This window comes from Panthera uncia, chromosome B4 (assembly GCF_023721935.1).
Source record: "Panthera uncia isolate 11264 chromosome B4, Puncia_PCG_1.0, whole genome shotgun sequence".
NCBI classification, from domain to species: Eukaryota; Metazoa; Chordata; class Mammalia; order Carnivora; family Felidae; genus Panthera; species Panthera uncia.
The window spans coordinates 98,825,301-98,853,092 of NC_064809.1; the positions used below are offsets into that span (position 1 = coordinate 98,825,301).

At 36.2% G+C, this 27,792-nt stretch overlaps 1 protein-coding gene across 1 annotated transcript in view; it reads left to right on the forward strand.

The window, feature by feature from the left end:
• NAV3 (neuron navigator 3) overlaps positions 1–27,792 on the forward strand; it is a 353,901-nt gene that overhangs the window by 133,973 nt on the left and 192,136 nt on the right. Inside the window, exons 6-8 of the mRNA XM_049627462.1 lie at positions 12,221–12,289; positions 15,478–15,617; positions 25,584–26,610. Of these exons, the coding sequence (XP_049483419.1) occupies positions 12,221–12,289; positions 15,478–15,617; positions 25,584–26,610 (1,236 nt within the window). The remainder of the gene's footprint in view (positions 1–12,220; positions 12,290–15,477; positions 15,618–25,583; positions 26,611–27,792) is intronic.

Consider the following 27,792-nt stretch of genomic DNA (forward strand, 5'->3'; position numbering starts at 1 on the left):
CTTACTGACTTAACAATAGAGAATGCAACTGTCATAATAACTATAATAATCATCCCAGTATGACCATTGAATTAATTTCCCATAGTTAGAGCTACATAGAAAACCAAATAGTAATCAGGGGATGACAGGGTGAGCACCGAGTTAGATTTAGGGGACTTGTAAACATTTCTGTAGCTGAGACAGTCTTGCCTATGAGACTTCAACCATTAGTCAAGGGTCCCTCCTTATCATAAAGCACACTGTTAACATTTGCCTCTTCATATTCCATTTCCTGAGCTTCCCCTTCTGACAACACCCACAGTCTCCCCCTTTCTGACTGACCTCTTAGTCTGAAAAGATGTACAAATACAACCAGCCCTCTTTCCCTGCAAGAACTGTCAGGTAGACTCTGGACCAAAGCTCACCATCAGAGATATTTTGAGACCACAGCCACTCCTTCATAACATGAAACTGAATGTATTGATGATTACATTTGTTTTGCAATAAATTGACAATAGTCCAATTATAAGAACTCTAAAAAATTGACTTTTTCCTAGATCTTCAAACTGTATAAGCATTCAGTTACATAATTATTTTATAAGTATATTAAAGTCATTTTCAGAAACATGTACTAAGAAATAGTTAACATTTTGTGCTTATTACAACACTTTTTAAGTCTTACAAGTATTAAGTAATTCAGATTTTCCACTAATCAGGGTAGTCTTTACCAAAGTAGTCAGGTGTGTGTGTGTGTGTGTGTGTGTGTGTGTGTGTGTGTAGTTGCATTAAAATGAACTTTTGGAATGGAGCATTCAATTTATTGTAATACAATTTTACTCCATGCTGAAAATTATAAGTGGAAAAGATCCATGGAGCAAGATAGTGCTTTGAGCTATGTGTAAGTAAAAGCATTGTTGGGAAATTTCATTTATGGTAAGGTTGTGAGAGAAATATGAGCCTGGTTTCCTGAGTTGCCCTTTATCCTGAAGTTCTACGTTCCTAAAAAAGCATGAGACTTTGATGCAGTAATATCTTACACAGGCATCTCCCTCTCTAGTTACCGTTTTGAGATCCCACAAAAACAGACCATGCAGGTGGCCTTATTAACTGTCAGTTGAAATTTAAGATAACACAGAGGTTATAATCTATTTACATACCATATGTCACTAATGGGATAAGTTATCACAGTAACCTGTCTCACATATAATCAAGATGGTATTTCAGCCACCCAGCTACTAAAAAGAAACACATGTGGATGAAAGCTAAGTTTCTGACTCATCTATGGATTAGGCAATAACTGTTTTCAGTGATGTCTCAGCTAAATTGAAGCATAGGGACAGAGTATTTTTATCACATACTCTGATGGTGAGTATAGTTGTTGCAGAATATCTTAAATATTTCTGAAGGAACATATTTGGTTTTGAGGCGCAAAAGATATTTTTACAGAAGTGGTTGAACACCTTCATCTTTCTTAGAGCCAATAGCTTGTCAGTTACCATTTTATAACACTGCACAAGGATCCTATAAAAGGGAAAATCTTTATAATAAAGGAAGAATTTGGTGTAGAGAATTCTTTGAATCTTAATTCTGAATGCATGGGTTTTTATCTACTCTTAGCAATTATAGGATATATAAGGATATATATTTTAATCTATTTCAGTCTTAAAATGTTAGTGGATGTGCTTTCCTATCTTCAAAACTTTTTATTTTGTTGTACCTATTGTTGTCTAAAAATCTTTTAAGACTTTGTTCCCATGGACTTAGTTATATGTTGGGTGACTTCTTCCAGATCTCAAGCTATTTTCAGTGTATTTGGAAGGGAATAATTTCTAACTTTTTAACATGATAACAATAAAAGTACAATTGGGATTTATAAATTGTCCACTAAAACCCATATCCAGGAAATTTTTTACTTTCTATTTTGTGATTTCTTTGTAGGTCTCCTTGGTCCCTTGGGAATAGTGCTGTTAAAAAGACAAATGTGATTTTATGATTAAGTGTGTTTTTCTCTTTCTTTGAGAATCAAAAGCACAAAATGTCTGACTACATAAGGATTCTGTAGAGGGATTTTTACTCATAATATGTTTATGTGACTATAAGACTTAATGGTAAATAGACAAGAGAGGAATAAAGGGTGCTTCCAAAGTAATTTTCTCTCAAGTTTCTTAATATAGATGAGGAGTTATAAGAATGTATGTAGATGAAAAATTGCCTTTATATTCTACCTTACTCTAAAAAACTTAGTTTATTCAATCACTTTTGTATTAAGTACATACACTTTAACTCTTTTGTGCTTGATTTTTGTTTTAATGAGTCCGTCACTGTGCAGTTGGGCTTAGTCAAAGAATGCTGTATGGAAATGAAATGAAATATTTTAATGAAAGATGATATTGTTCCTAATGATTCTTCATATGTTACATTAGAGCCCAGTGTTCTTTTTCATTGGTGACTTAAAATTTCAGCTGTGACCTTTTAGCAAACAAAGAGTCAGTCCCCACTGTGTGCCAAGAATTATGTTCGATGTGTGGTTGAGATATGGTGATGATTTTACCATTCAAATTGCTGACAATGTAATAGAAAACCTAGATATTTAAACAGATAGTTCAATCAGGGTTTGCTAACTAATCCAACAGAGTTATTCAGTGACCGCAGTTAGAGGAAAGAGCTCATATGAAGTCACCGATGAATTAAATGCCATTTATATTCAGGAAACTGCAAGTATGTGGACAGGAAACAGTGTAGATAGAAGTGTGTTCTGAGTATCGATTGCTGTTCAGAAAAATATCTCAAATATAGATGTGCAAAGCAATAACCATTTGATTATACTCATGAATTTTGTGAGCCCAGGAGCCAGACAGGGCACAGTAGAGATGGCTTGTCTCTGCCCCACAGTGTTGAGGACCTCTACAGGGAAGGGTGGAGTGGCTGGGGTGTCACAGACTGCTGGGAGGCAGAACATCTGTTGCTGGAGAACCCACTTCCAAGGTGACTTTTTCACTCAATGTGTCTGGCAGCTTAGTGGGAATAGTGATTACACAAAGCTTCCCCCAGCACGGCAGTCGCAAGGACATTGTGCTTCTCACATGGTGACCTGTTGGTCAATGGAGTGACAAGCCCACCCAAATTCAAGGAGAGTGTCAGTGGAACAAAGATTTCACCTCTTAATGAAAGGAGCATCAAAGAATTTATTATAGTTCTATGTTTAAATTGCCACAGGGTGTGATGAAAGATAAGACTAGAGAAGCAGGCAGAGGTCAATTTATGGAGGCTTTGGATGTTATGTCTAGGAGTGGGGACTCATTTCTTGAACGTAAAGGACAATTGTCTTGGAGATTTTTTTTTTTTAGCAGAGAAAAAATGATGCCATATATAACTTAGGAACATGACCTTGGTGACAGAGTAGAGAAAAGATGTGCATTCGGGGGAGGATTGGGAGGGACCCTGCAGCTATAGTGGCAGGAAAATGAACAGTGTAATGTTAATAGACATGAGGTTCTGACTAGGAAATGGACTTGGGGATTGTTTGGAGATAAGGGTGAAATAAAATTATCATATTTCTTTCTTTCTTTCTTCCTTTCTTTCTTTATTTCCTTCTGACTCATTGGATAGCAATATATTTCAGTAAGGAAAAAAACAATACAATCATCAAAACAGATGAAGGAAATGGAGAGAAAAAAGTTCAGCCTTGGCCTTCAAGTTGATATTTCAATAGGACCTCTAGATGGCGGTGTCTTATGCATGGCTCTGGAGCCCAGTAGAGAGGTCAGGGCCAGAGATGCAGGCATGGGAACTTTGTTTAACCATGTTTTATTGATTGAAACAATAGAAGTGGAAGAGATTGCTCAGGGAAAAAGGATAAAGCTGGGGGGAAAAGGGACCAAACTCAGAGCAAACTTCGGACAACCGCATTTGAGAGACTTCCTTTTGATTGTTTTGCAATACATTTAGAGTTATGGTAGTTTATTTGGTATCTTCTTAAAGACAAATTGTTTTTGTTGTTGTTATTGAGGAATGCCTCAGCTTTTGAGACATTTTAACCTTGTCTTTCAAATTGTGAAATCTAGAGTACAAATCTTTTGTTTTTTTTTAATGTTTATTTATTTTTGAGAGACAGGAGGGCAGACTGCAAGCAGAGGGAGTGGCAGAGGGAGTGGGAGGCACAGAATCAGAAGCAGGCTCCGGGCTCTCAGCTGACAGCACAGAGCCCGACGCGGGGCTCGAACTCACAAACTGTGAGATCATGACCTGAGCCGAAGTCCGTCGCTTAACCAACTGAGCCACCCAAATGCCCCTAGAGTACAAATCTAAAACAGAACTGTGGTTGAAATATTAAAGTAAATTTACTATATTTTATAAGCACATCAAAACTGTATTTTCATCTAACCACTATATTACAAACTTAACATTTGTTAAATTCTGTATTTGACACACTTTTTGGATTATGTACAGTGTTGAGAATTATGGGTTCTGAAAGTCTCCCCCTGTGCATGTTACTTTGGGAATGTTGTTTCTTGGATGTCCTTTGGGGACCTACGGGGATTCATACTGTTTTCAGGAAACAAGAAGAGTGAGTAGGATCCAGGGGATGTTGAAGGGAGAAAAGGACTTAATTTGCTTTCCACAAATCATGGTCCCAAAGTAATTATAAATTTGGAGACCAAGAGCCAGGGTTAAAAGCTCAACTACTATACTAAGAGGTCCATGCTTGTGAGATTTATGAGTAAGAATGTAGTAACCTCAGAAGTGATAGGTGAGAACCAAAGAGCATGGCATGGGGAAGACCAAGCACAAGAGAGCAGAGGAATTGTAGGGATCGAGGAACATAGTTACGTTGTACTGAATTCACCAGAATATTTAGAGGTTCCTGTGAGGACTGAGTTCATTCAAGGACTCTCAAATGTACACCTGAATACCACTGAATTTTCTTTTCAACTGGCATAGCACTTATGTAAGCCAGATACCCTTTGAAGTGACTTACAGTTCAAACCTTATAAAAACTTGAGGTAGGCAAAGTTGTCATCCTCATTTAACAGTTGAGGAAGCAGGCAAAGAGAATAGAAACAGCTAAGCCGGGATTCAGATAGAGCAGCCTGAGTTGAAATCCTGTGCTACTAACCCATATACTAGATTTTACTACTGACATTGGAGTTTAATAATTCAGAGAAAATGAAAATTTTAATGTATCACTTTTACATACCTGCCTAATATTTGCATATTGCTCCTTTCAAGCTTGAAGTAAATTCAGTTTCCATTAAATATCAAATTATACTTTTTAGAAAGGAGTTTGAATTAGTATATTTGGTTTTAAGTGTTATACTTCTCACAGTAAAACCTAAACCATGCATGTGTAAATCTTATTTTTCCAAATTGAATTTTTCTAGCCCAGTGCCAGTACATATGGGCAGTCAATAAAAGTCTTTAATGATTAATTAACCTGTTGATTACATCAATACATACATGCTTATTAGAATAAATACAACATAAAACTGAATCAAATTTCATAATATCTATATCTACCTTCCACTTTAAAAACTCTGAGGGATGTGCAGTTAATTTCCTCTTAAAGTGATCTTGACTTTAGCTCCACTGTAAAGGTGAGTTTATTCACCACTGAGTATACATCTTCCCAGTATATCCTGTTAATTCATTCACCCTGTGACTAGTGACATGATTGAGAAGTCGAGTCTTTATTTTTTCCATTCATACACTATGCCAGGGATGTTCAGTCTGCTTTTCCTACTCTGCATGTATGTAACTATCCTGTGCAACTCAAGCCAGAGAACCAGGAGCCTTCCTAAATTCTTCCCTTTTCTTCAGTTCCTCCAGGTACAATTAACTTCTCTCATTAATCATTTACTTCTGTTTCCTATGCCTCTGTCTTCATTCAGACCCTCTTCAAATCTAGCCTGAATTATAGCAGTGATTTCCTATTTGGTCTCCGGGTTCCAGCCTTGACAAATACCCCAACTTTTTTCCTCCTCTAGTTCCTCCTTTACACACCTAAGAGAAAGTCTCTCTAATCTGAGAATTTATCCTTTATTCTGCAGTCAACACCTTTTGGTATTCCCTACTGCCTCAGGACAAAGGCCCAACTCCTTAACAAGTTGCTGTGGTTCTCCAGGTTCTTAACTGGGCAAATCATGGGTGTTAAAAGGATATTTGTAGAATCAATAAATAAGAAAAAAATATTTTCAAATGTCATAATATGTTCAATTATCATAATAATTAAACACAATTCAAATATCAGTTGTTTCAACTGATTTTTTTTTAGAAGAAATTCATAATAGCCGATGGAGGTAAAGAATGATAGATTGTGTGAGACTCAGATATTATGTGTTGGTAACTTCTAATGATTCATGTGTTCTTTTTTTATGGGTCCAATTTGGTTTTGAAAATAAAAACTAAACATTAAGATTTTACATAATTTTTAAGATTATGTAACTTTCACTTCTGCATGGAGTTCTACTGTTCCAATAACTATAATAGAATCTTCTGTAAAAATCTGTACTGAGCCACTCAAATCTTCTTAATGTTTTGATGAGACAATAAAGAGATTCAAATAAGTTTTTATTCTCATTCTAATTCTCTCAGTTAATAAATTCTCTCAATTCAGGCAAAACAGATTACCTGAGTCATGGCCAAGGATTTTGGAGCTACCACAGGGCTCAATAGGAAAGAATTATGTGATTGACTGGTCAATCATCTGTGCAATGGGTATGGGAGCAGGAGGCTATAATTATTATGCCATATTTCCTAGCCCTGATTAAATGTTGCTTAACAATTTTTAAAAAATTTTTAATGTTTATTTTTGAGAGAGAGAGAGCACACTAGCAGGGGAGGGGCAGAGAGAGAGGGGGACACAGAATCCATGAAGCAGGCTCCAGGCTCTGAGCTGTCAGCACTGAGCCCAGTGTGGGGATTGAACCCATGAACTGTGAGATCATGACCTGAGCCAAAATCAGATGCTTAACTGACTGAGCCACCCAGGCGCCCCTGTTGCTTAACAATTTAAATGATATTGTTTATGTGGAAGAATTGTGAGGAGAGTTACTTCGGTACTCAAAGTATCTTTCTCTTTCAAATTGTATTATTGCCTATTCTAGATTTCTATATAAAGTGATCCATTGAAATAAATTATCAATATTACATATCTGAGTGCTAAAGAATATATTTTGAAAGTAGATGTCTTTGATACTGGAAGAGTTGCTATTTGTAGCAGCAATGAAATTGTTGTTGTTGTTATTGTTGTTGTCTTGGAGATATAAATCCATAGGGCAATGAATTAATAGAAAAAGAAGCATTAAAATATTGCAATTAGTAATCAGTTTGCATGAAAACGATATAATAGAGCATAGCACAGATTATATGGTATCTAACAGACCAAAGTTCAAATTTTAGTACTGTTATTTTTAAGATGTATAATGTATACAGATAAGTGAATGTTTAAAATCTTTAGTTTCATAGTTTCAGTCAGGGATAGAGTCTCACCTTTGCAGGACTATTGTAAGGAACAAGTGAGAAAATAAATGTGAACTGCTGATCACTTACTAAGGACACAATGAAAATGAGTGTCTTTTTGTTCCATCCTTTAATATACTTCCAATATATCCATTCTTAAAACGATTCCTCCTGCATAAAAGTTGGGGATATAACATACCTTTGTTCAAAAATAACACTCAGTTAATATCAGTCAAGTATTTAGTGATTAAACACATATCACCCCCATGAGAGGAATTAGAATGCAAAAGTTGACATAACACAATTTCTGTCCTAGTGAACGATACATCTGCTCAGGACACAGGCAAATATCGTGATAAATTCCCATATTAACCTACTAATTAGAGAAGCATTAAGACCTGTGGACCATGGGAGGACGAAACTAACTTTGGGAAACTTGAGAGATGCTTCAAAAAAGGTGACATTTGAGCAGGATTTTGAAGCAGCGGTAAGGTTTTGTAATATAGGGAAGAGAAGGATTGGTCTTTCAGATGAAGGAAACCTCATGAAGAAAGCCATGGGCCCGTGGGAGAAGAGGTTATAGATAAGGAGCAGAGGTGCGGTGACAGTGGAGAAAACGGAGCACAGATGTGCAGAGGAGACAAAGCTGTAAGAATCTGAGAAAGCAGAAAGAAACGCTGTACACCAAGTCACAGGGCTTGGATTTTACCCTGTGGGCAATGAGGAGTCAATAGCAACGTCAGGAAAAGGGGTTGACATTCATTCTGTCTTGGGAAAGTTCATTCTGTTGATTATGAGAAGAATGATCTGATTTGTCTGGAAACCAAAAATGGACTGATAACAAAGAAGAGCTGTTATTAGGCTCTGTGGGAGAGATGACTGACAGAGAAAGCAAGTAGTAGGTAATGACTGAGGCAATGCCATACTGTTCAACAGAAAAAATGGTGACAGTCAAGTTACATGACAAAGAGGGAGGATGGTATGAAAGAAGGAGAATGAATTGTTATGAACATTTTGGGAATATCTGGGAGAAATCTAGGTGATAGATCCAGGTATAATATCTAGGGGATGTCAAGATGATACTTAGGAAAGGAAAGAGACCTCGAGGTTAGGGTTGAGATTTGAGTATAAAATGTACACCTGAGGTAAAAAGAATAGAAGAATAGATCGCCTGTTGCCTAGGATTACAATTTTGAAAATATTCATGATAATGGTACAAAATTTAGGGGGTGGAGATAGTGAGTCGATCTATATTTGGGAAGGAGGAGTAGCTGGAGAAGTAGCTGTTTCTTTAGGAAAGCTATGTGAGGTAAGGATTTCTAGAAGGAGGCTATCAATAGTATCTAAAGCTGTTGCAGGATAGAAGATGAGGCATGGCTTGAGATGTTTAGATTATGCTGTTTGACTTTGCAGAACGGAAGGTGGGTTTTTTTTGTTGTTTTTTGTGGGGTTTTTTTTGCAAGATTGCACGTTTGTGAGTATTCTGTAGCGCACAGCCTTTTCAATTTTATTATGCGTAAGAATCCTGTTAAAATGCAGATGAGACCTGAGGGTCATTATTTTTTAAAAAGTCCCAGGTGATGCCAGTTTTGTTGGTCTTTGGACAACACTTTGAGTGGTCAGGTACTAGCAGTTAGTAAAAATGGGTAAGTCACAATCAGGATCTGTTTACTCTGAGAAGCTTTCTATCCTCATAACAAGTGGATATTATAGTTCAACACGGGCATTTGTGCTGAAGTTACATTAGAAAGGTCTGGTAGTTTGGATCTTTCTGTGTGTTGAAGACCAGATGAGTTTTATTATTTTTTTAAAAATTAATTTGACTGCCTCTAGTTTCTTCCTCTTGTCTTCCATGTTAGGGAAATAAAAAGCATTCCCTTGATATTTCACTTTATCAGCTAGATGAGCAGATACTTCTTTCAGTAGAACCCACAATGAGTCTCAAAATATTTCTTTTGTGCTTCTGTTTCTGATATTTTTATCATCCACTAGTTAGAAGAAGTCTCATTGAACAATCCTTCCAGGAAAAAAATACATACTCTTCAATCCAGATGTTTTAAAAATTCCTAGTTTAATGATATTCTGACTGTATTTATCTACTGCATCTTGCCTCAGAGCTGTGTCTACATGTCCCTTGTGTTTGTTTTACCAATAAATTGCTGTACCTCCTCACCTGTTCTATTACTAGACTGTTTGTACATCTGAAACTTGGGATATCGTATTACAAGCACTGTGGAGAAAATAAGGAGCCGAAGGCATTGTGGGGAGTACGGGGGGTTTGAGTTAGTGCAGTAAACAAGGAAATTGAAAGAGAACATACATGCAAATGGACTTATAGAGGCTGAATCAGACAGCCTATTGAATGCATATCTCAATAATTACAAAGAAAAAGAGAAGAGTCAACTGTTGAGGTTTCAAGCCCATTGGCCTAAAGAAAATGATGATCTTGTGAGTAGAAATCAAGAAATTAGAGGAGGGATCTGATTGAGACCTGGGGGATAAAAGAAGGAAAATGGTGTTTAATGTGGTGACTCTGAAGATCAGGGAAACGGGCATCTTTTACTCAGTTATTGTTGAGGGCTGGGGGTGCAATGCACACATTAATTCTATTTTATAATAGATTTTATTTAAAATCTTAGCTAAGAAATGAATTGCTAAGTGAAAGAATGCATACAAGTGTGTGAGGAGAGAGGGCATATGAAAAATCATGCCTTTATGACCTTGATAAAGGAAAAGGACCCAGTGAAGGAAAGAGAAAATGGATAATAATGATGGTGGGCAAATCAAGTGAGCTCACTGGTGCTACAATCTATAAAAGAGAAAGATTCCAAAAGGCAGAGTGAGCGATATGGCCAAATACAAAGATGTTAGAGTATGGTGAGAACTGAAGAAAACTCCGTGTTCTTCACATAACAGTTTCACAAGTGCAAGGGAAGCAGAACAGAAGCCAAGGGTCAAAGGATTAAAATATGAGGGTTTGGTGCAAAAATCTAGGCAAACGTAGAATATTATTATCTCATCATGAATTAGAAAACACATGGGCCATAAAATCCAAACTGATTTTAGCTTTAGCAAGTCAGTTGACCTCTCTAGATTTTCTCCCCCTACCCACTTCCCTCCTAGAAATTATTGTACTTCTCTAAAATCATGGAAGAAACCCCTATGAGGTGTCTTCGGTTCCCTTAAGGAGGATTTATTGTTTCATTGTCATTTCTCCAGCTCGTATGTGTGTTCAATTTTGGTGAGTACAGGATAGGATATAGTAGTGAACCTTGAGGCAGGTTTCTTTCTCTTAATTCACAAAGTAGACTGAGAAGTTCACAAAAAATGTTTCTTCACTTTGGGTGCTTTTATTTTAAATTTAGATTTTAAATTAATATCTCATTTCATTCACACACTTTGGTTTTTATTTTTAAATTATTCTCTGATGTCATTGTCACCCGAGGTAGTTTCAGCAGTTGGGGCCAACTGTCTCAGTGTCCAGGGGAGTTAGAATGCAGATGTTATTATGTGCAAATAATAATAATTCACTTGTCAAATGTGAAAAATAAGTGCTATGAAAAGCTCCTTAGCTATGCGGATTTTATTCTTTTCTACCCAGGCAATGTCTAAAAGGTCTTCTTGCTCCCTAGTGGAGGGAGAATTAACTTAGGAAGCATGTCAACACCGTAAGAAATCCTTGCCTTGACTAAAATCCCTGTTGCTTGGCAGCAAAGCAACTGGATGAACTGCATCAGGGCTCTTTTGACCCTTTTACCCTGATTCTAACACCCCCACGTTGTTCCTTTTTCCTCGGAGACTTTGGAAACTACATGCACATCATGTACGGTCCTCACAGTTCACCTGAAAAGTGATTCTCCACTCAGGCATCAACGCATGACCATTACAGGGTATCTGAACATGTTTCAGGTCTAATTGGGTCTGACCATAGCCCGCAAAACACTAATTTTCGGAACATTCAGGTTGTTCCAAAATTGGCTTAACTTCAAGTGCAAAATTTCATTTTGTTTGCAAAGTATTCACTGCTCTTTAGAGCTCGGTTTAAATAATGCTTTCTTTTGTGTCTTGGAGTGAAGATTTTGATTTAAAAAAAAATATGAAGAATTATAGTTCAAGAATGCCCAGAAGTTGTCATTAACAGTTGTCAAGTTTGTTTTTGAAGAATTTAACTCTAGTTTAATCCATTTGACTTTTGCATAGCTCTCTCTTTAGAGAAACATCTTGTATTGTTCACTTCCTTAAAACATTCTAGATACATTCAAGATACAATACATTACATTTGTCAGACACCAGATGTTTTAGTCATTTGGTTTTCCAGATAGCATTTTGGTTAAAGCATCAAATTAGAAGAACTTGTTAAAGAAAATAATGACTCTTACATGTTTTCTGTTCATTTTAACTTTTTTGAGAAGAAGATCTTTGTACCATGTAAAGTCAGACTTTAGCTTTCCTGAAGTTTTCATAGTCATTTACAAACATTGAATTTTTTGTGCGATGAACTACTACTTAAGATAATATGAACGATATCACACAGCCATAATTTTAACGTCATTGATGATACCGTGACAAGGGGTGCATGGCATTATTTCATAGTGTGTTCATTAATCAAAGTTCATGGTATATGTGTTGCATTATCATAATTTTCTAATTAATTTATTCTTTATACATGCTTATACATGTTCCAATTGCATTTCATTAACTCCTAGTTTTCTTGTAATTTTGTGCTTTCTTTCCATGTTCAAAGAATCTCTTTAATTCAATTTCTCTGTTTCTCCTCATACAGTCTGGCAGCCAGATATGCAACTCAATCTAATCACAGTGGAATTGCAACCAGTCAAAAAAAGCCTACTAGGTCAGTTAATATCTCTAATTTATTGCTTGTTAGTGATAATAAAGTAACTCCCCAGTGATATTTTGTCCTATCATTCTAAATTTTTTTCATAAATCACATACTTCTGGATGAAAAGTTTAGAGGGATGACTTCCTCCAACTGGATTTGCATACACATTCTCAGGGACGAGCATGTCTGTGTTAGATCATTAAATGGGTTTTGGCTTCTTCTGTTTTGGTTCTGTTACATGTAGTGTTATAACTGGGCTGAAGTCTAGCTTCTAGGCTTAAAGAAAGTCAAGGAAAACATGACTTTGAAGGCCCCATTCTTTCCAGGTTACAGAATCTGGAAGTCACACAAGAATGTGATTGCTTTTTGAAATGGGCATGCATTAATCACTGCATGTTTTGAAGCAGAATTGAGGAATATTGGCAGGTATTTGTGGGTAGGTTGGCACCAGGTCACCAGGTTAACCTGGACTGTTCTTTTATCTATAATAGTTTAAATTGTTGCTTCTTTATGACATACATATTTTAAAGACAGTCTGTTATAGTAAATGACTGCATTATGGAAAATATTGCTTTATAACTGATGCTGAAAGTGATGTGTTTTTAAAACCGCTAAGTTACCAAAGGCACAATGGTGCAGCTGAGTGGAGCCACAGCAAACGTGTTTTGCACCCCTGATTATTATGTGATTATATGTGCCACCTCTCTCCTGGAGGAGTATCTCAGGGGTGGCTTCCTAATCACTGCTCTGATAATGTATCATACATACTATGCACTGTTTGACCACAAGGACTGCTTCTGATGCCTTGACTTGAGGTATGTTCTTTTCCTCTTGCCCTGGTTTTCTAAGTTATGTTCATTTCCATAGTAATTTAAACGATTCTAGAGAGAAAAATGTAAAGGGTATTTAATTAAAAGTAAGAAAAATGATATGAATTCAGATGTGCAAAGAACAGTGACCTGCCATGTACAATAAGCATTTTTTATTACCACTTCTAAGGCTCATGCATATAAAATATACTTTAGTACTTTGATTTAATAGAATATCTCTCTCTCTTGTCTTTTTTTGGCTTCATTCTTATTTCTCTTTTTATTACTTTGATGAATGATCTGGAGCTCTGGCTGCCTGTCACATTAGGGTAATGAGAAGAGCAAATGGATTTTTTAATTTGTTTTAATTTGTTCTTCTGAGAACTGAAGATCATTTGGCTTCATGGGTCACGGTAAAGATTAAAATGTATTTTAATTGCTTTCTAGAAACAGGTCAAGTTTCATTGCAAGCAGGGCAAGTTTTGTGACAAAATGTGTTTATACATGTGAGTTTAGAATGAACTTTCTAAGTCTGTAGCTGTGTCTGCAGGAGTAGTTCTCAGATTTATTATGATTGGGACATTTGGCCAAATTAATTAATTGAGTTCTTTCTGCAGAATGCAGTCACTGGTACTCAAAATTCTTGGTGTCTGTAGTTAATTGTGGTGTCCTTACATACCCTGTGGATCCATTTGAGCAAAAGTTAATGCTGGAATCATCGAAAAGGTTCCAATCTCATGTGTGAGGCAATTTCTAATTGGCAAAACAGTTGAAGGAGCTATTTATTAGCCATATGTATTTAAACTCCAAAATACAATCAACATTTTGAAATTACCAAGTATTCCAAGAAAGCAGAACTTCTGTTTGTAAGCTGGTACTTGAGTTTTCCTGATGTTCATTCCATGTTGCAATACCTGTTGCTATTTTTTAAAGGTACCTATAGTATTTAAGAGTTTGATTTCCTAATAATCTATGGAGATAATGTATCAATTATAAAGGTGAGTTAAAATACGAATATAGTAACAACTTATCTTGAAATCGTGATATATTGTGCATCAGTATAACAGTTATTTTTATTTTATACTTTCATTTTAAAAATATAGTATGAGAGAACAGTAAAAATTTCAGTGCTTCATTTTCAAGTTCTGGATTTTTTTCTTTTAAAATAGAAAATGTCAGAGAAGTACACAGTGACATTCACACGATGGCAGCAAATGCTGGCAAAGATGCTGACATCCTTTAAGATCGTGTTTTTAAATATGATATAGGACGCCAACATTGGTTCCTAATGACTAGTTTTAATTGATACAGATTGTTTATTATATATACAGTATGTTAATAGTATAAAATAAAATATAGTGATTGTATCTTTTAGGCACAATTCATGAAATAATTGATACTTGAAATTTTATTGTGGAAACTACTTTAGCGGTGAAATAAATTATCCACATTGGTATTTAGTGTTAGTCCATGTAAAATAACTCTAAATCACACCCTAATGTGAAACTTACCCTAATTTTAAGACAGTCTGTCTGTACTTTCCTTGTGGTCTGTCTTCCATACACAAAGAATAGCTAAAGTTACTGTCACTGTAGGTGTATTTTACATTATCATTCTGCTCATAGAGAATTTCTTGTTCTGAGACCTTCATCCTTTCTTGTTATATCACCTCTGTGATCAGTTGGCCACACTTGCAAGATAACCAGTAGAGTCTTGGTACTTATTTTTGGTAAAACAGTTACAGAAAAAAGAATTTTGAGGCAGACCAATGAAATATAAATTAATTCATGACCTTGTCTCTGCACCATGTTTTAATAAGAGTAGTTTAGTACCTTAGATATACTATAAGCATTTGCTGTTAACAGTTTTTTCAGTACCTTTATTTTTCTCGTTATTATCAAGTTGACTTAGGCTACAGCTATGTAGGATAAAAACAAATGCCCCATACATTGAAAAGAACAACTTAATAATAACTGCAAATAGGTGATTAATACCCTGAGAACATAATAAATTTGTGTTGTTATTTCCCTTGCTTTTCATGTAATTGTTATAGTACTTTTAAGTCAAAGTTTTATTATTATTATTATTATTATTATTATTAGGGGTATGGTAAGAATGACTTTTTAAGTTAAAGGTTACATTATTTTTGATTGTTCTACATTGTTAATATCATTTGAGGGCAGATTTAGTGAAAAGTGAGACAAGATTTTTCTGAAGATTCTTAATCCTTGTGTTTAGCTATTTATCACTTAAGCCACCAATTTTCTGCTAAATAGATTTTAGAACATCCTATATTGTGCCTTTCCCATTAAGGCTTCCCTGCTCAGAACCTCTTACCCCTATCTTTTTGCAATGTACAATAATGATGTAATTTTTCTTATACTATTTCAGGCTTCCAGGTCCCTCTAGGGTACCAGCTGCAGGCAGCAGCAGTAAAGCCCAGGGAGCCTCTAATTTAAATAGGAGAAGTCAGAGCTTTAACAGCATTGACAAAAACAAGCCTCCAAATTATGCAAATGGAAATGAAAAAGGTAAGTGTTTGCCTGTTACATCATTATGGCATAAGGCTAAGGTATTAGCCTTGTAAATTACATACTAAGTCCAATATTTGAGCAGTGTTAATGGCTTTTGGAATGGAGTTCTTACCAGCATAGTTTCATGTTTTCAAACTGCCCCCTCCTGAATTCTAGCTTTCTTCAGGGCTTTTCATTCTAAAGAACATTTTAAGGAAGTAGACTCATACATTCTGAAGTGTTTAATTGTAGGGGTACCTGGATGGTGCAGTCAGTTAAGCATCCGACTTTGGCTCAGGTCATGATCTCGCAGTTCGAGTGGGTTTGAGCCCTGCGTCGGGCTCTGGGCTGACAGCTCAGAGCCTGGAGCCTGCTTCAGGTTCTGTGTCTCCCTCTTTCTCTGTCCCTCCCCTGCTCATACTCTGTCCCTTTCTCTCCCTCAAAAATAAATAACACATTACAAAAAATTTAAAGTGGTTAATTGTATACCCAAGTCTAAAATCTTTCTCCCAAAAATATTTCCTCCTCTTTTGCCTTCTCATGTTTTATGAACAATTATTATAAATTGATAAATTTATATTAAATTTATTTGAATATTTAGCTTCAGTTAACATAAATGCCGTAAGTCTTTTGGGCATCAGAAATTGAGACATAATTAGGATAGATATTTAATCTATCACAGAAATAATGTGACCTTAGTTTTCCCTAAAGAGACAAATTATCCATGTTTGTTTTATTTTCTTGAAGAGTGCAGAATGGAAATATCAAATCACAAAATCATCAGGAAGAAAGGAGGCATAGTGGAAGTCTGTGTTAATGACAAATTATATTCTCACTAGATGATACACAATTCTCTGTATTGTGCAGTGTGCATTTAACTAGGTGCTGGCTTGATACATTGCACTGTGGAGCATGGACACAAGTGAGAGCACGTTCAATGTATATCAAAACTGTGAGGGAATCAAGAAACTCTACTGTTATAAGCAGTGTGACTGTGTGAGGGACTAAGGCCTTCGGGTGGATTTTGTGGTAGTTTTTACAAACCAATACGATTTTAACTTCTCTTTACAGTATTTAGCTTTCCATGCAGCAAAACATGAAGTCCATAAGTGGAAAATATGCTTAGTTAATAGAATAGCAGGCAAACTCAGCCGGATAGGAACTTTATCGCTCAGATTAGATCATATCAAATTGTTTCATAAGAGTATCTGATTAGACAGCTTTTCTAGCTTAGACATGAACTGACAGGTAATCTGTCAATTGGACATTTTTTGTGAAGATTTCCCAGCCATTAAAACAAAATTGGAACAGAGGCTCCTGGGTGGCTCAGTCTGTAAGTTTCTGACTCTTGATTTCGGTTCAGGTCATGGTCTCATGATTCGTGATATGGAGCCCCAAGTGAGGATTCTGCCCTGACAGCAAGTAGCCTGTTTGGGATTCTCACTCTCCCTCCCTCTCGCTCCCCCTTCCCTGGTCATGCATGTCCCCCCCCCCCCCCCCCCCCCGCTCTCTTTCAAAATAAATACACAAATATTTAAAAACAAACAGACAAAAAATTAAAACAGACCATAAATCCCAGAAGGCAAAGCAATGTCCCTGGATCCCTGCAATACCCTCTGTTCTTGTATCAAATGGAACAAAGGAAGAAAATAATGTATAATTGTAAGTTAGGAATTTCTTTAAAGTATAGAAGAAAGCTTCTGATTCAGCAACCTGAGAAATATTACTGAAGATTTACACTTTTCCTGAGGAAAAGGGAGACAACAATTTTCTTCTTTGTTTTGTGACTTTCCTAGAAAGTGTCATACAGAGCCTGAATGTGCTATGAAATTCTAAGGGAAAATTTGTTTAGACATAGAGATATGTTGAATGAACTCTTCATATATCCAATTTAACTATGAGATTATATAATTATCTGAAATTTTTGCAAGAAATGACTAACAACATTGGCAAAGAAATTTAAAAATGCTTTGGATGAGCTAACATTTTGATATGGTGTATCTGAAGTTTTATGCCATGTGAAATTATTTTCTGTATTTCTAGTGTCTAAAAGTAAAAATCTAAAAGTAGACAAGCATTTCTATTTTTCCATAGCCATTCAACCAACCTCTCTTACATATGTCTAGGAAGTAATGCAAAATTAGGATGTAGCAATATTTACAACCACCACAAGGTGGAGACAGATGACATACATTATGAAGTTTTTGACAATGTAAAGCAAGATTTCCTCAGATCCATAACTGCAGCAAAATATCAGAGTTTTCATTACTTTTGATTCCAACTAAGTAAAAGTTCTAAAGCATTAAGGTGTGTGATCACACCTTCACAAATATTATAATATGCCCAGTATAGGCATTGGATGCCTGAAAACTGTCAAAAATGACTGAAACATAAATTGCATCATATGATTGCTACATAGTATTTTCTATTAACACGGAGTTGCAACTTAATGAATACATCCAATATCAATGTTTATTTCTATTAAAAGATTTTGCTTATTTATTTATTCATTCATTCATTCATTCATTCGTTTATTTCAAGTAATCACACCCAAGGTGGGACTCAAACTCACAACACTGAGATCAGAAATCATGTATGCTACCAACTGAGCCAGCCAAGCACCCCTCAGTGTTTCAAAATTAATCATTGTCATTCTATTTTATATTTCTAAAATATTGTCTTAAGTTATAAGAGCAAACAAAACAATAACAAACATCACAAATGAAACCATTTATACTTTACTCTTTAGACTATTAGAGTGGTATATTTTTTGGGTAAGAATGTTTTATTTACCCTTTTGTCATGGATATTTATAGTGGTAGTGTAGTTTATATAAAAATGTAAGATACCTTCTGCTGACAAGCTTATCTCTATCACAGACTAGTTTGCATACATATCCTAAATATGATCAAGTAAGGGGAACATTAAATAAGATTTTTCAAAGGTTATAGTATTATAAGGACAGAATTCAGAAAATACTAACTTGAATATTCTAATTAATTGCTCTTCCTTTCTTAGTTATTAAGTTGTAATATTTAAGTTTAATAAATTAATACATTTTACTTGAGGTATTATCCACATTATCCACAACATGCTCCCTGAAATGCTTCTAAGAGGAAGTATACTTTCTACTTTCTTTAATAAGTCTTGGGTGATGAGTTACATGAACACTTGAAGAATCTCTAGAATTTGTAATCGATAATAAAGATTTATTGACAGTGAAAACAGTTTCATTTCTCTATTAAAAAAACATACTGTGAAAGCACAGCTTTTCACATGTATGGCACTGTAAAACTAACTTACTTGCAAACTGTGTGACTTATCTAATGAAAGGAAATCAGTAGAGAGTCACCAACTTCCAAAGATATATCTAACATAATTTTAATAATAAAACAATTCAAAAAAGAGGGTGCTCATTTCACCATTTTAGCAAATGAATTAAATGTCCGTGAGCATGGCCATAGATGCTTGCTTGCAGAGAAGGCAGGAGAGAACCGTTGTCACAGCTGGGGGCAATGCCATGTCACCCTCTGTTGAAATTGAAAGTGGGAACAAATTTTTCAGAACAAGTGGGAAAATGAAGATAGCTCTGTTTGTAGAGAAGCATTTCTTCCGAGAGTCCAAATTTCTTCTCTTGGCGACCTGCCATTCAGATACGGACATCGAATAATACGTTCCGACCCCAGCATTTATCACTTTGCCCATACACTACACACAGATCTATGCTGTAAAAAAAATTAAATACCCGTTTTGTGATCTTGTGAAGATGATGCCCTGGTTCATTTAGATACACACTCTATATGCTTGAAGCACACTATCTTAAGAAATCATTCTTGTTGTATAAAATCTGGGTATTAAATCTGTAAAAGGTGACACAGTTTAATATTATTAGGAACGTAAATATCCCTAGCTTCATTTGGAATTCAGTTTCTGAAATATGATCTGTAAACAATTACTGCTTGACAGTTTGTTAGCAGAGAATTGTTTTTCTGTGTTGCTAAGAAACATACCACAGTACCAGAGGGCATTTTGCCATCTTTTCATTGTTTCTCCCAAGTGATTCTTACGTTGTGTATCTACTAAGGAGATGTCCTTTCTGTTCTCCTGGATCCTAATGAAGTGTCTTCTGGTGTGGACGTGTTCACTTTCATTTACACTCAACATAGATTTAAAAGGACTGATACCGAGAATTTGGCAGCATTGGAAATGAACTTTTGAAAAGTAATGAGCTTTTGTAAAGCTTAATGTGAATGTTGCATCAGTCATGGAATGTTGACTGCTAAAACATAACTATCTGGTTCTTAAGTACTTTTTCCTTTTTTTTAAAATGCTCTGAATTACTATAGCATTAAAGAACTAAACTGTTGTATTTTCTTTTCAAGATAATGCAATTATCTTTTACTTATTACATTGCTTTACTAGTGATTTATTTATGTGTTCCACCATGACTTTTTGCTTTATTTCCTTGATACTTACAGAAGCCTAAAATATAATGTTAAATGAAAATTTCAGGTTAATCTTAGGGATTTTTCATGAGGTAACGTAATTCGGTATGTGTATTAGATGATGTGAATCAATAGACTTGAGAATATAAGTTGTTTCCTTATGTATAAATGCTCCCATATTGAGGTGTACACGTGTTATTCATGCCAGTACATAAATTGCATACTTAAAAAAAAGTGGCTGGCGAATAGAAGTTTCCCTAAATTTCACAATGCTCCACAAAGTGGCACTGTAACATTGTAAGTGGTACGATATGAGCCTGTGCAGAATGGATAGCACCTCTAGGGTTCCGGTAATACCATTCCATGTTTCTGTGAAGTCATCATAAAGTTGATGATTGAGACATGGCACAGGCAATTGTTTATGGAAGATAGTGTGGTGAGGTGAATAAGGGGCCAGTTGGTAACAAGACATATTTGGATTTGAATTCTACATTTTTTTTCTTTTTACTTTTTAAAATGTTCAAATGTGTTTTGATATGTTATTGTGAAATGCGAGTCTAAATGAATTAATTGCCAGGGTCACATCGATAAATCATTTTCTTCCTTTCCCAATGGCCTGTGATGTTAAAGTTGCCCAGTATTTAGCAGGGATCCTGTGTATCAAGGAGTACAATGTCTGCTACGCAGTGAATACTTTCCAACGAATGGTGCTATTGTCATCATTTTGGTTATTTTGGTGTTGCTTTGTAAGTCGAAAGCTAGTTTGCTTCCATCCAAGCAACATACTCTTCAGGGAGGAAGAAGAGGTAAATAGGTTGAGGACCGTCCCTGTGTCTTCTCTCAGGGTAACAGCAGGCAACATGGCACTAAACTCTAAAGCTAGCTGAAGTTCCACAGAGAAATGTCTTATCTAAACTTAGCCATATGCCTCTGTCACTGCCACATTTATCAACATGTATTAATTTTAGAACTAGATTGGCACTTTTTTCCAGGTCATCAATGTTATTTTTTTTAAGATGAGATGACTAAAAATTAACTCTGTCAGTGTACATGTTTTCTGAGCATGAATTAAATACTATTCTTATGTCAACTCAGCCGGGTGGTTCAAGTAGAGTGCCCAAGGAGTTAGTATATAATGTACCAAGTAGAGAGTGTCTCCTATACTGTTCTCCCCATTTGTATTCTGCTTCTTGAGAAAGAAAGACACCATGCTTCAAGGAGGTACCCAATTAGCTTCACTATTGTGGCAAACGTGGCTTTCTAGAGAGCCACACCAGCAGAATTTCTGGGCGTGCAGCGAACATATGGGAAAAGAAAGAGAGAGTGAAGAGCCTCCAAAATTTGGAGTCAGAAAAACCTGAGCTCTAATTTTGCCTCTCTCTTTTCTGAGCTTTACTATATGTGTGAATTGGAACAAGTTACTTTCTCTTTTTAAGTTTCAGTTTTCCCATTTATAACACGAGAAATCATAAGTATATTACAGGTTATTATGGGTGTAAGTGAGATCCTACATATGAAGAGCTTTAAACGTGATAGCAAGTTTCAGAGTACTTGGAAAAAGTAAGCAGTTGATAAATAATATTATTTGGTTGTAGTGGGGTTGATGATGGTGGAGGTGGAAGCGGAGGAAGGGAAGGAGAGAAAGGAGAGCAAGTGGGAGAAAATGTCTCTTTAGAGGTTAGAGACAAGAAGCCAGAGCTGTAGACATAGGTCCTGCAGATTCAAGACAGATCCATTGCAAGAATGCCCTTAAATATGTGCATTGGGTAGCTGTTCCTTTCCTCATACCCAGATAACAACCCGTTCATAGTCAGAAGCTGAGTTATCAACATTCAGAAATATATCCGTGAGACCAGGCTATTTAATATTGAACATGGAAATTGCACAGAGACTAGAATTTGTGGTGCTGTCAGAGCTACGGACCCTCCCATTTCAGTGGCTGCTGTTGTGCAACCTTTATTGTGAGGAGTCCGGGGAGACTCTTATTATTCCAGTGCCTTCCTGATGCACAGCAACCTATGATTTGCTCTCTTAATGAGACCCAAAGCACCTCACTGCTGCTCTGTAGAGAGAGGCTGGGGACAGATTTAGAGTGGAGCTTAGAGAAGTGTCTTATATGTGTGTACTCATCTGAGAACAGTTTTACAGCTGTTGCTGTGATGGTGACCATGGTTTGGATGTGGATGTCATAATTTGGAGTCCCTCCTGTCTCATTTTTGAGAGTGGTGATGTTGAAATTCCTCTTCTGTACTTGAACTGCTATAGCAGTCTATCTAGCTAATGGCAGAACACTTAAACATCCTGGTGGATTCTTTCCTACCTTTTCTTCTCATTCCCACCAAAGCTCCCAGGCACGCAGGGACAGGAGTCTCCCGACTTCTTAATCAAGTTGCAAATACAAAGAGGATACACACTATATGTATGGCCGTCAGGAGAACCTGACGGGCTTCTTTTGTTTGCCATATCCCTAGCCACACATTGCCAAGCATCCCACGAATATCGAACTGGCCGAACTCTGAAAGTTCAGAAGGCAAAGAATATTAATACTGCACATCTATGGACCATGTGACAAATTCAACCAAATTGGGTACTGGCATAAGAAAAATTCTTGAAAACTGGTAATGTCAGCAACTGCCAGGATTTCCGAGTCTGTTCAACTTTTGTTACTCAAAACATGGTTTGTGACGCAGCAGCAGCAGCAGCAGGAGCATCTGGAGCTTATTAGAAATGCAGAATCTCAGGGCCCATAGCAGATCTGCGGAATCACAATGTGTTGTGTGCTCAATAGGATCCCCAGATAACTTCTGTGCCCATTAAAGTTTGAGAACCTCTATGGGAAACACTTAGGGTGTTAGACATTCTATGCATAATAACAGACTTGGTCTTTGCTTTAATGGAACGCAAAGTGCAGTATAGGAAACAGGCAATTACACTTGAGTAATAATGGTCATAAGGGAGGAAATAATAAGCTATGGAAAAATGTAAAGGAGCCACCCGACCCAGACTTGATGCTAGGATGATCAGAAATGGGGGTGGGGATAATGTTTTTGTGTTTTGTTTTGTTTTGTTTTGTTTTGTTTTGTTTTTTTCCAGAAGTGAGGTCAAAGTTGAGACCTGACCACTAAATAGAAATTATTCTGAAGAAATATTTGGTAGGCATTTCTACCTGCAGGTAGATTCCAATTTTGGTCACGTGTTGTCAGTCTCTGAAAGGGATCTTAACATGTAAGCGAAATAAATTTGGAACTACCTGTACTTAAAAGAGATTGAAGTAAAAGATTGAAATCCATTAACAGAGAGTGAATGTATTTGAGACTGGTTATTTTGAAGCTTGTTAGATTTGTTTGTCCTAAATTAGTCGATACTCCTACTGTTTTTCAGAATACCTTAGTGTTTATATACAAACCTAATAGATTTCTACAGATATTCTAGAAATGGACACAATTACAGATATTACCTGAATATTGAAAAACATCAATTTATCATCATAGGCTGTACAATTTAAATATGCCATATAAGCATTTTGACTTTTCAGTAGACTGTTACATTTTAACATAAAGTATACATGTACAGTCTTACAGTAACTTTTGCCAGTTGAAATATGGAAATGTAGAAAGGTAATGAGAGTTAGAGTTAATGTTGGTATACCAATTTTTAAAAGAAATATTAAAGAGGGCACTTGTGATGAGCAGTGGGTGTTTTGTATAAGTGATGAATCACTACATCTTACATCTGAAACTAATATTACACTGTATGTTAACTTTAATTTAAATGAAAATTTGGAATAAAAAGTGAATATTAACTATAAAATGCATTTGTCTATTCTTGTTAATATAAATTTCACAAATCTACTGTATCATTTTAGGCACACTTCTTTTTAAAAAGCTTAACTCACACAAATACTTAACTAATAATTTAACTTATTTTTGTGTCTCTAATTTCTTTATTTTCTCTTTTTTATATTAGTTTCCTTTTCTTAAAAATGGTTAAAAGTAGTTTTTGGTACAAATGAGCTTGATTACATATCATTTTCCCTGCATTTTGAAGAACACATTTAAAAATAAAAGCATTGTGTTTTATAATTGTAAATATTTGATGAAATTGAATGGGCTCTAATTCTTGAATATTAGGAAAAGGATATTACTTATAAAATATTTCCTTTGGACATTTCATCAAAAACAGCTCTGCATTTATTTGTCAATGTCTGGTGTGTTAACAGTGCTAAATGATGCCTCTGTTACATAAATATCTAATTTAATCATTGATCATTTCATGTCTAAAAAAAAAAGATGAAAGAAGGAGGCATTTATGGTAGATGAAATTTAGAGTAAATGACTTGACCAGAATTATACTGTTCCTCAATGTTAAATAACATTTATACTGAGGTCTTTAAACTCCAAGCTCAGTTCTTTCTATTCTATGCCCTGTTATAAAATCTCTTTTTTGATTTAGTTTTTCATCCTTAAAAGTGAGACGTTTTATCAGGCATTAATCAGTGTTAAAACAGTCATATAACAGTTCATATCATAATGAGATTTCTGAGTGGAAAGTAAGTAAAGTGAGTAAACACATGCATTATAAAGTACTTTTTTTTTCATAGCCCCCCCCCCAAAATAGCTTGATTTTTTTAGTAGTCTTTAGAGTTTGTTGACATCACTTCAGGAGGTATGTTAGTTAAGGGCACCAGCTCTGAACTGTGTTCAAGTCCAGGATGAGTGACTTTGAACAAGTTACGAGTTTTTTATTTGTGAAACAGGAATAATATCAATACATACCTTATGGGGTTGTTATATAGTATATATGTAATTTATGTTGCATATATAACATATGTTTTATGTAATATATATTATATGTAATATATCTAAGTATATATTAAAATTATATGTAATATGTATGATATATTATATATGTAATATATAACATATATTTTATGTTACATATGATGTATATTTATATATGTTATATATAATGTGTGTGTGTCTATATATGTAACAGTACATTATCTGACCCATATAAGCATAGATTTCATGCTTTTTTTTAAATTCAGATTAAAACAAACAATACTGAGAGCTAAATCATGATTCATAAGCACATTTAATCAGATGACAAAAAGCTAGTCTCCTGTAGGTTAAAGTAATTTCTCAACACTTATCATACAACGTATTTTATAAAACTATGTGGAATATCAATTTACTGCTATGAACTACAGCAATAATTGGGAGAAATACAAAGAACTGCTTAAGGAAAGGATAGTGTTTTCTCTTTGGATGTGTATGACTAGCAAAGTTCCTTTGGGTTAGAAAAATTTTAGAAGGGAAAATAATTGTTTTCTAAAACCAGCAGCTCTCAGATCCTGAATCTGTGATACGTGGTACAAAGACAACCATAGCACAAGAGTGATCGATGCCCCATAGCATGTCTCCTTTCTGCTTACAGGAGAGATCCTTTCCTGTGTCTGTCATTAACAGTACTCTGTGGTGTGAAATAAGCGATCAAAAGTCATCAGCCTTTTCTTGCTCATTTTTTTCTTCACGTCCAGATTCCTCCAAAGGACCTCAACCATCTTCAGGTGTAAATGGAAACGCACAGCCCCCTGGCACTGCTGGGCAGCCTCCTGCCTCCGCCATCCCTTCCCCAAGTGCCAGCAAACCCTGGCGCAGCAAGTCCATGAACGTCAAGCACAGCGCCACCTCCACCATGCTGACCGTGAAGCAGCCAAGCCCAGCCACCTCTCCCACACCCTCTGCAGACAGACTGAAGCCGCCTGCATCAGAAGGGGTCAAAACAGCTCCCTCGGGACAGAAATCCATGCTTGAAAAATTCAAGCTGGTCAATGCCCGGACTGCTTTACGGCCCCCACAATCTCCCAGTTCAGGACCCAGTGATGGCGGGAAGGATGACGATGCCTTTTCTGAATCTGGAGAAATGGAAGGTTTTAGCAGTGGTCTGAATAGCGGTGGCTCAACCAACAGCAGCCCCAAAGTGTCACCTAAATTAGCTCCTCCAAAAGCTGGAAGCAAAAACCTCAGCAATAAAAAGTCTTTGCTACAGCCAAAGGAAAAAGAGGAAAAGAACAGGGACAAAAATAAAGTTTGCACTGAAAAACCAGTCAAGGACGAGAAGGATCAGGTGACAGAGACGGCTCCAAAAAAGACCTCTAAAATCGCAAGCTTGATCCCAAAGGGTAGCAAGACGACAGCAGCCAAGAAAGAAAGCTTAATCCCCTCTTCCAGCGGCATTCCCAAACTGGGCTCGAAGGTGCCAACAGCAAAGCAAACCATTTCATCTGGCAGTGCAGTGAGCAAAGAGTCAGAAAAATTCAGGACTACCAAGGGAAGCCCTTCCCAGTCCTTACCTAAGCCCGTTACCACTGAAAAAGCAAGCACATCCAATTGCCCTGCTCCTTTGGAAGGAAGGGAAGCCGGCCAAGCTTCTCATGCTGGTTCCTGTGCCGTGCTAGGGGCACAAGGCAGTGGGCAGACTGCGGGGAACGGTGCCGTCCACCTGCCTCAGCAGCAGCAACACAGCCACCCCAACACTGCCACGGTGGCTCCATTCATTTACAGGTAAGGTGGCCCCTGTTGGTCCACAGCTGTCATCTCCTGCAGGCCTTCATGCTCACAGTGTAAGAAACATGGTTACTAGCATTGTGTTTTGCGGTGGTCATTTTGGAACAATGTTTCATCCTGAAGATAAAGGCCTCGAATTTCATCTTTTAAGAAAAACGTAACCCGTATTCTCTAGTCCTATTCCGCTTCCTCTTCCCTTCTTCTGCCCTCTTGTCTCCTCTTTTCAAGAACTTGAGGCTTTAGGAAGTTAACTTACTTGTTCTCAAAGGTGAAATGAAACCCAGATGCCATGACTTTTCCCTGTGTCTATTACCATTTTTATTATTGGTCTTTTAAAACAATTCTCAGTTTTATAACGTTTACAGATAGTTTTCTTTTCACCCTTGGGAGCAAGTACACCCAAATGCCTAAAGGGGCAGACTCTAGAGTCAGACACACGTGGCTTTAATGTCCTGCTCTGGCCCGCACCAGCTTTGTGACTTTACGACTCTTCGTCTCATTTTCTTCAACTGTCAAATAGGAATAATAGTATCTACCTTAAAGCGCGGAGAAGAGTAATAGGGAAAATTCCTATGTTTGCTCTATATTCTGGAACATTGTAAGTGTTTGTTGAATATTGTTTATAAGGTATTGGTTTCCCAGCATACAATTTATATTACTTTTCTCTGGCTAAGCATTAGTTTCTAGGCACACATAATAATCTATATAATTATTATATTTGTGCTTTATTAATTTGTTCTTGCATTGTACTTATGTGTATTGAAATATGCCAACATGTGCTATATCTTAAAATATTTATTCTATACAGTTATAAAAATGGCATGTTTTGCCTATTGTGTGGGTTGTCTTAATCAATTAGAAATATGTCAGTCACTGCTTTGCCTCCATTTTTATTCATGGTCTTTTCTGCCAGGAGATGCTTAGGGAGGGATAACGTCTGCCCTTTTGGCAAGTTGGCAGTTCAATAACAGGAAAGACGTTTTCTGAATAGGAGGCAGTACCTGCTATACTTAAGTGAGGGTCAATATTATATAGCTTAATAATGTATTAAATTTATTAAATGTATGGGTTTTTTTATGTAAAGAAAGTAATTATGAGGGTTTGTTTTCCTTCAGTGAAAAACCTGAGTGCTTTTCTGGTGCTTTATATACTCGGCGAAGCAAATTTAAAATTACTATA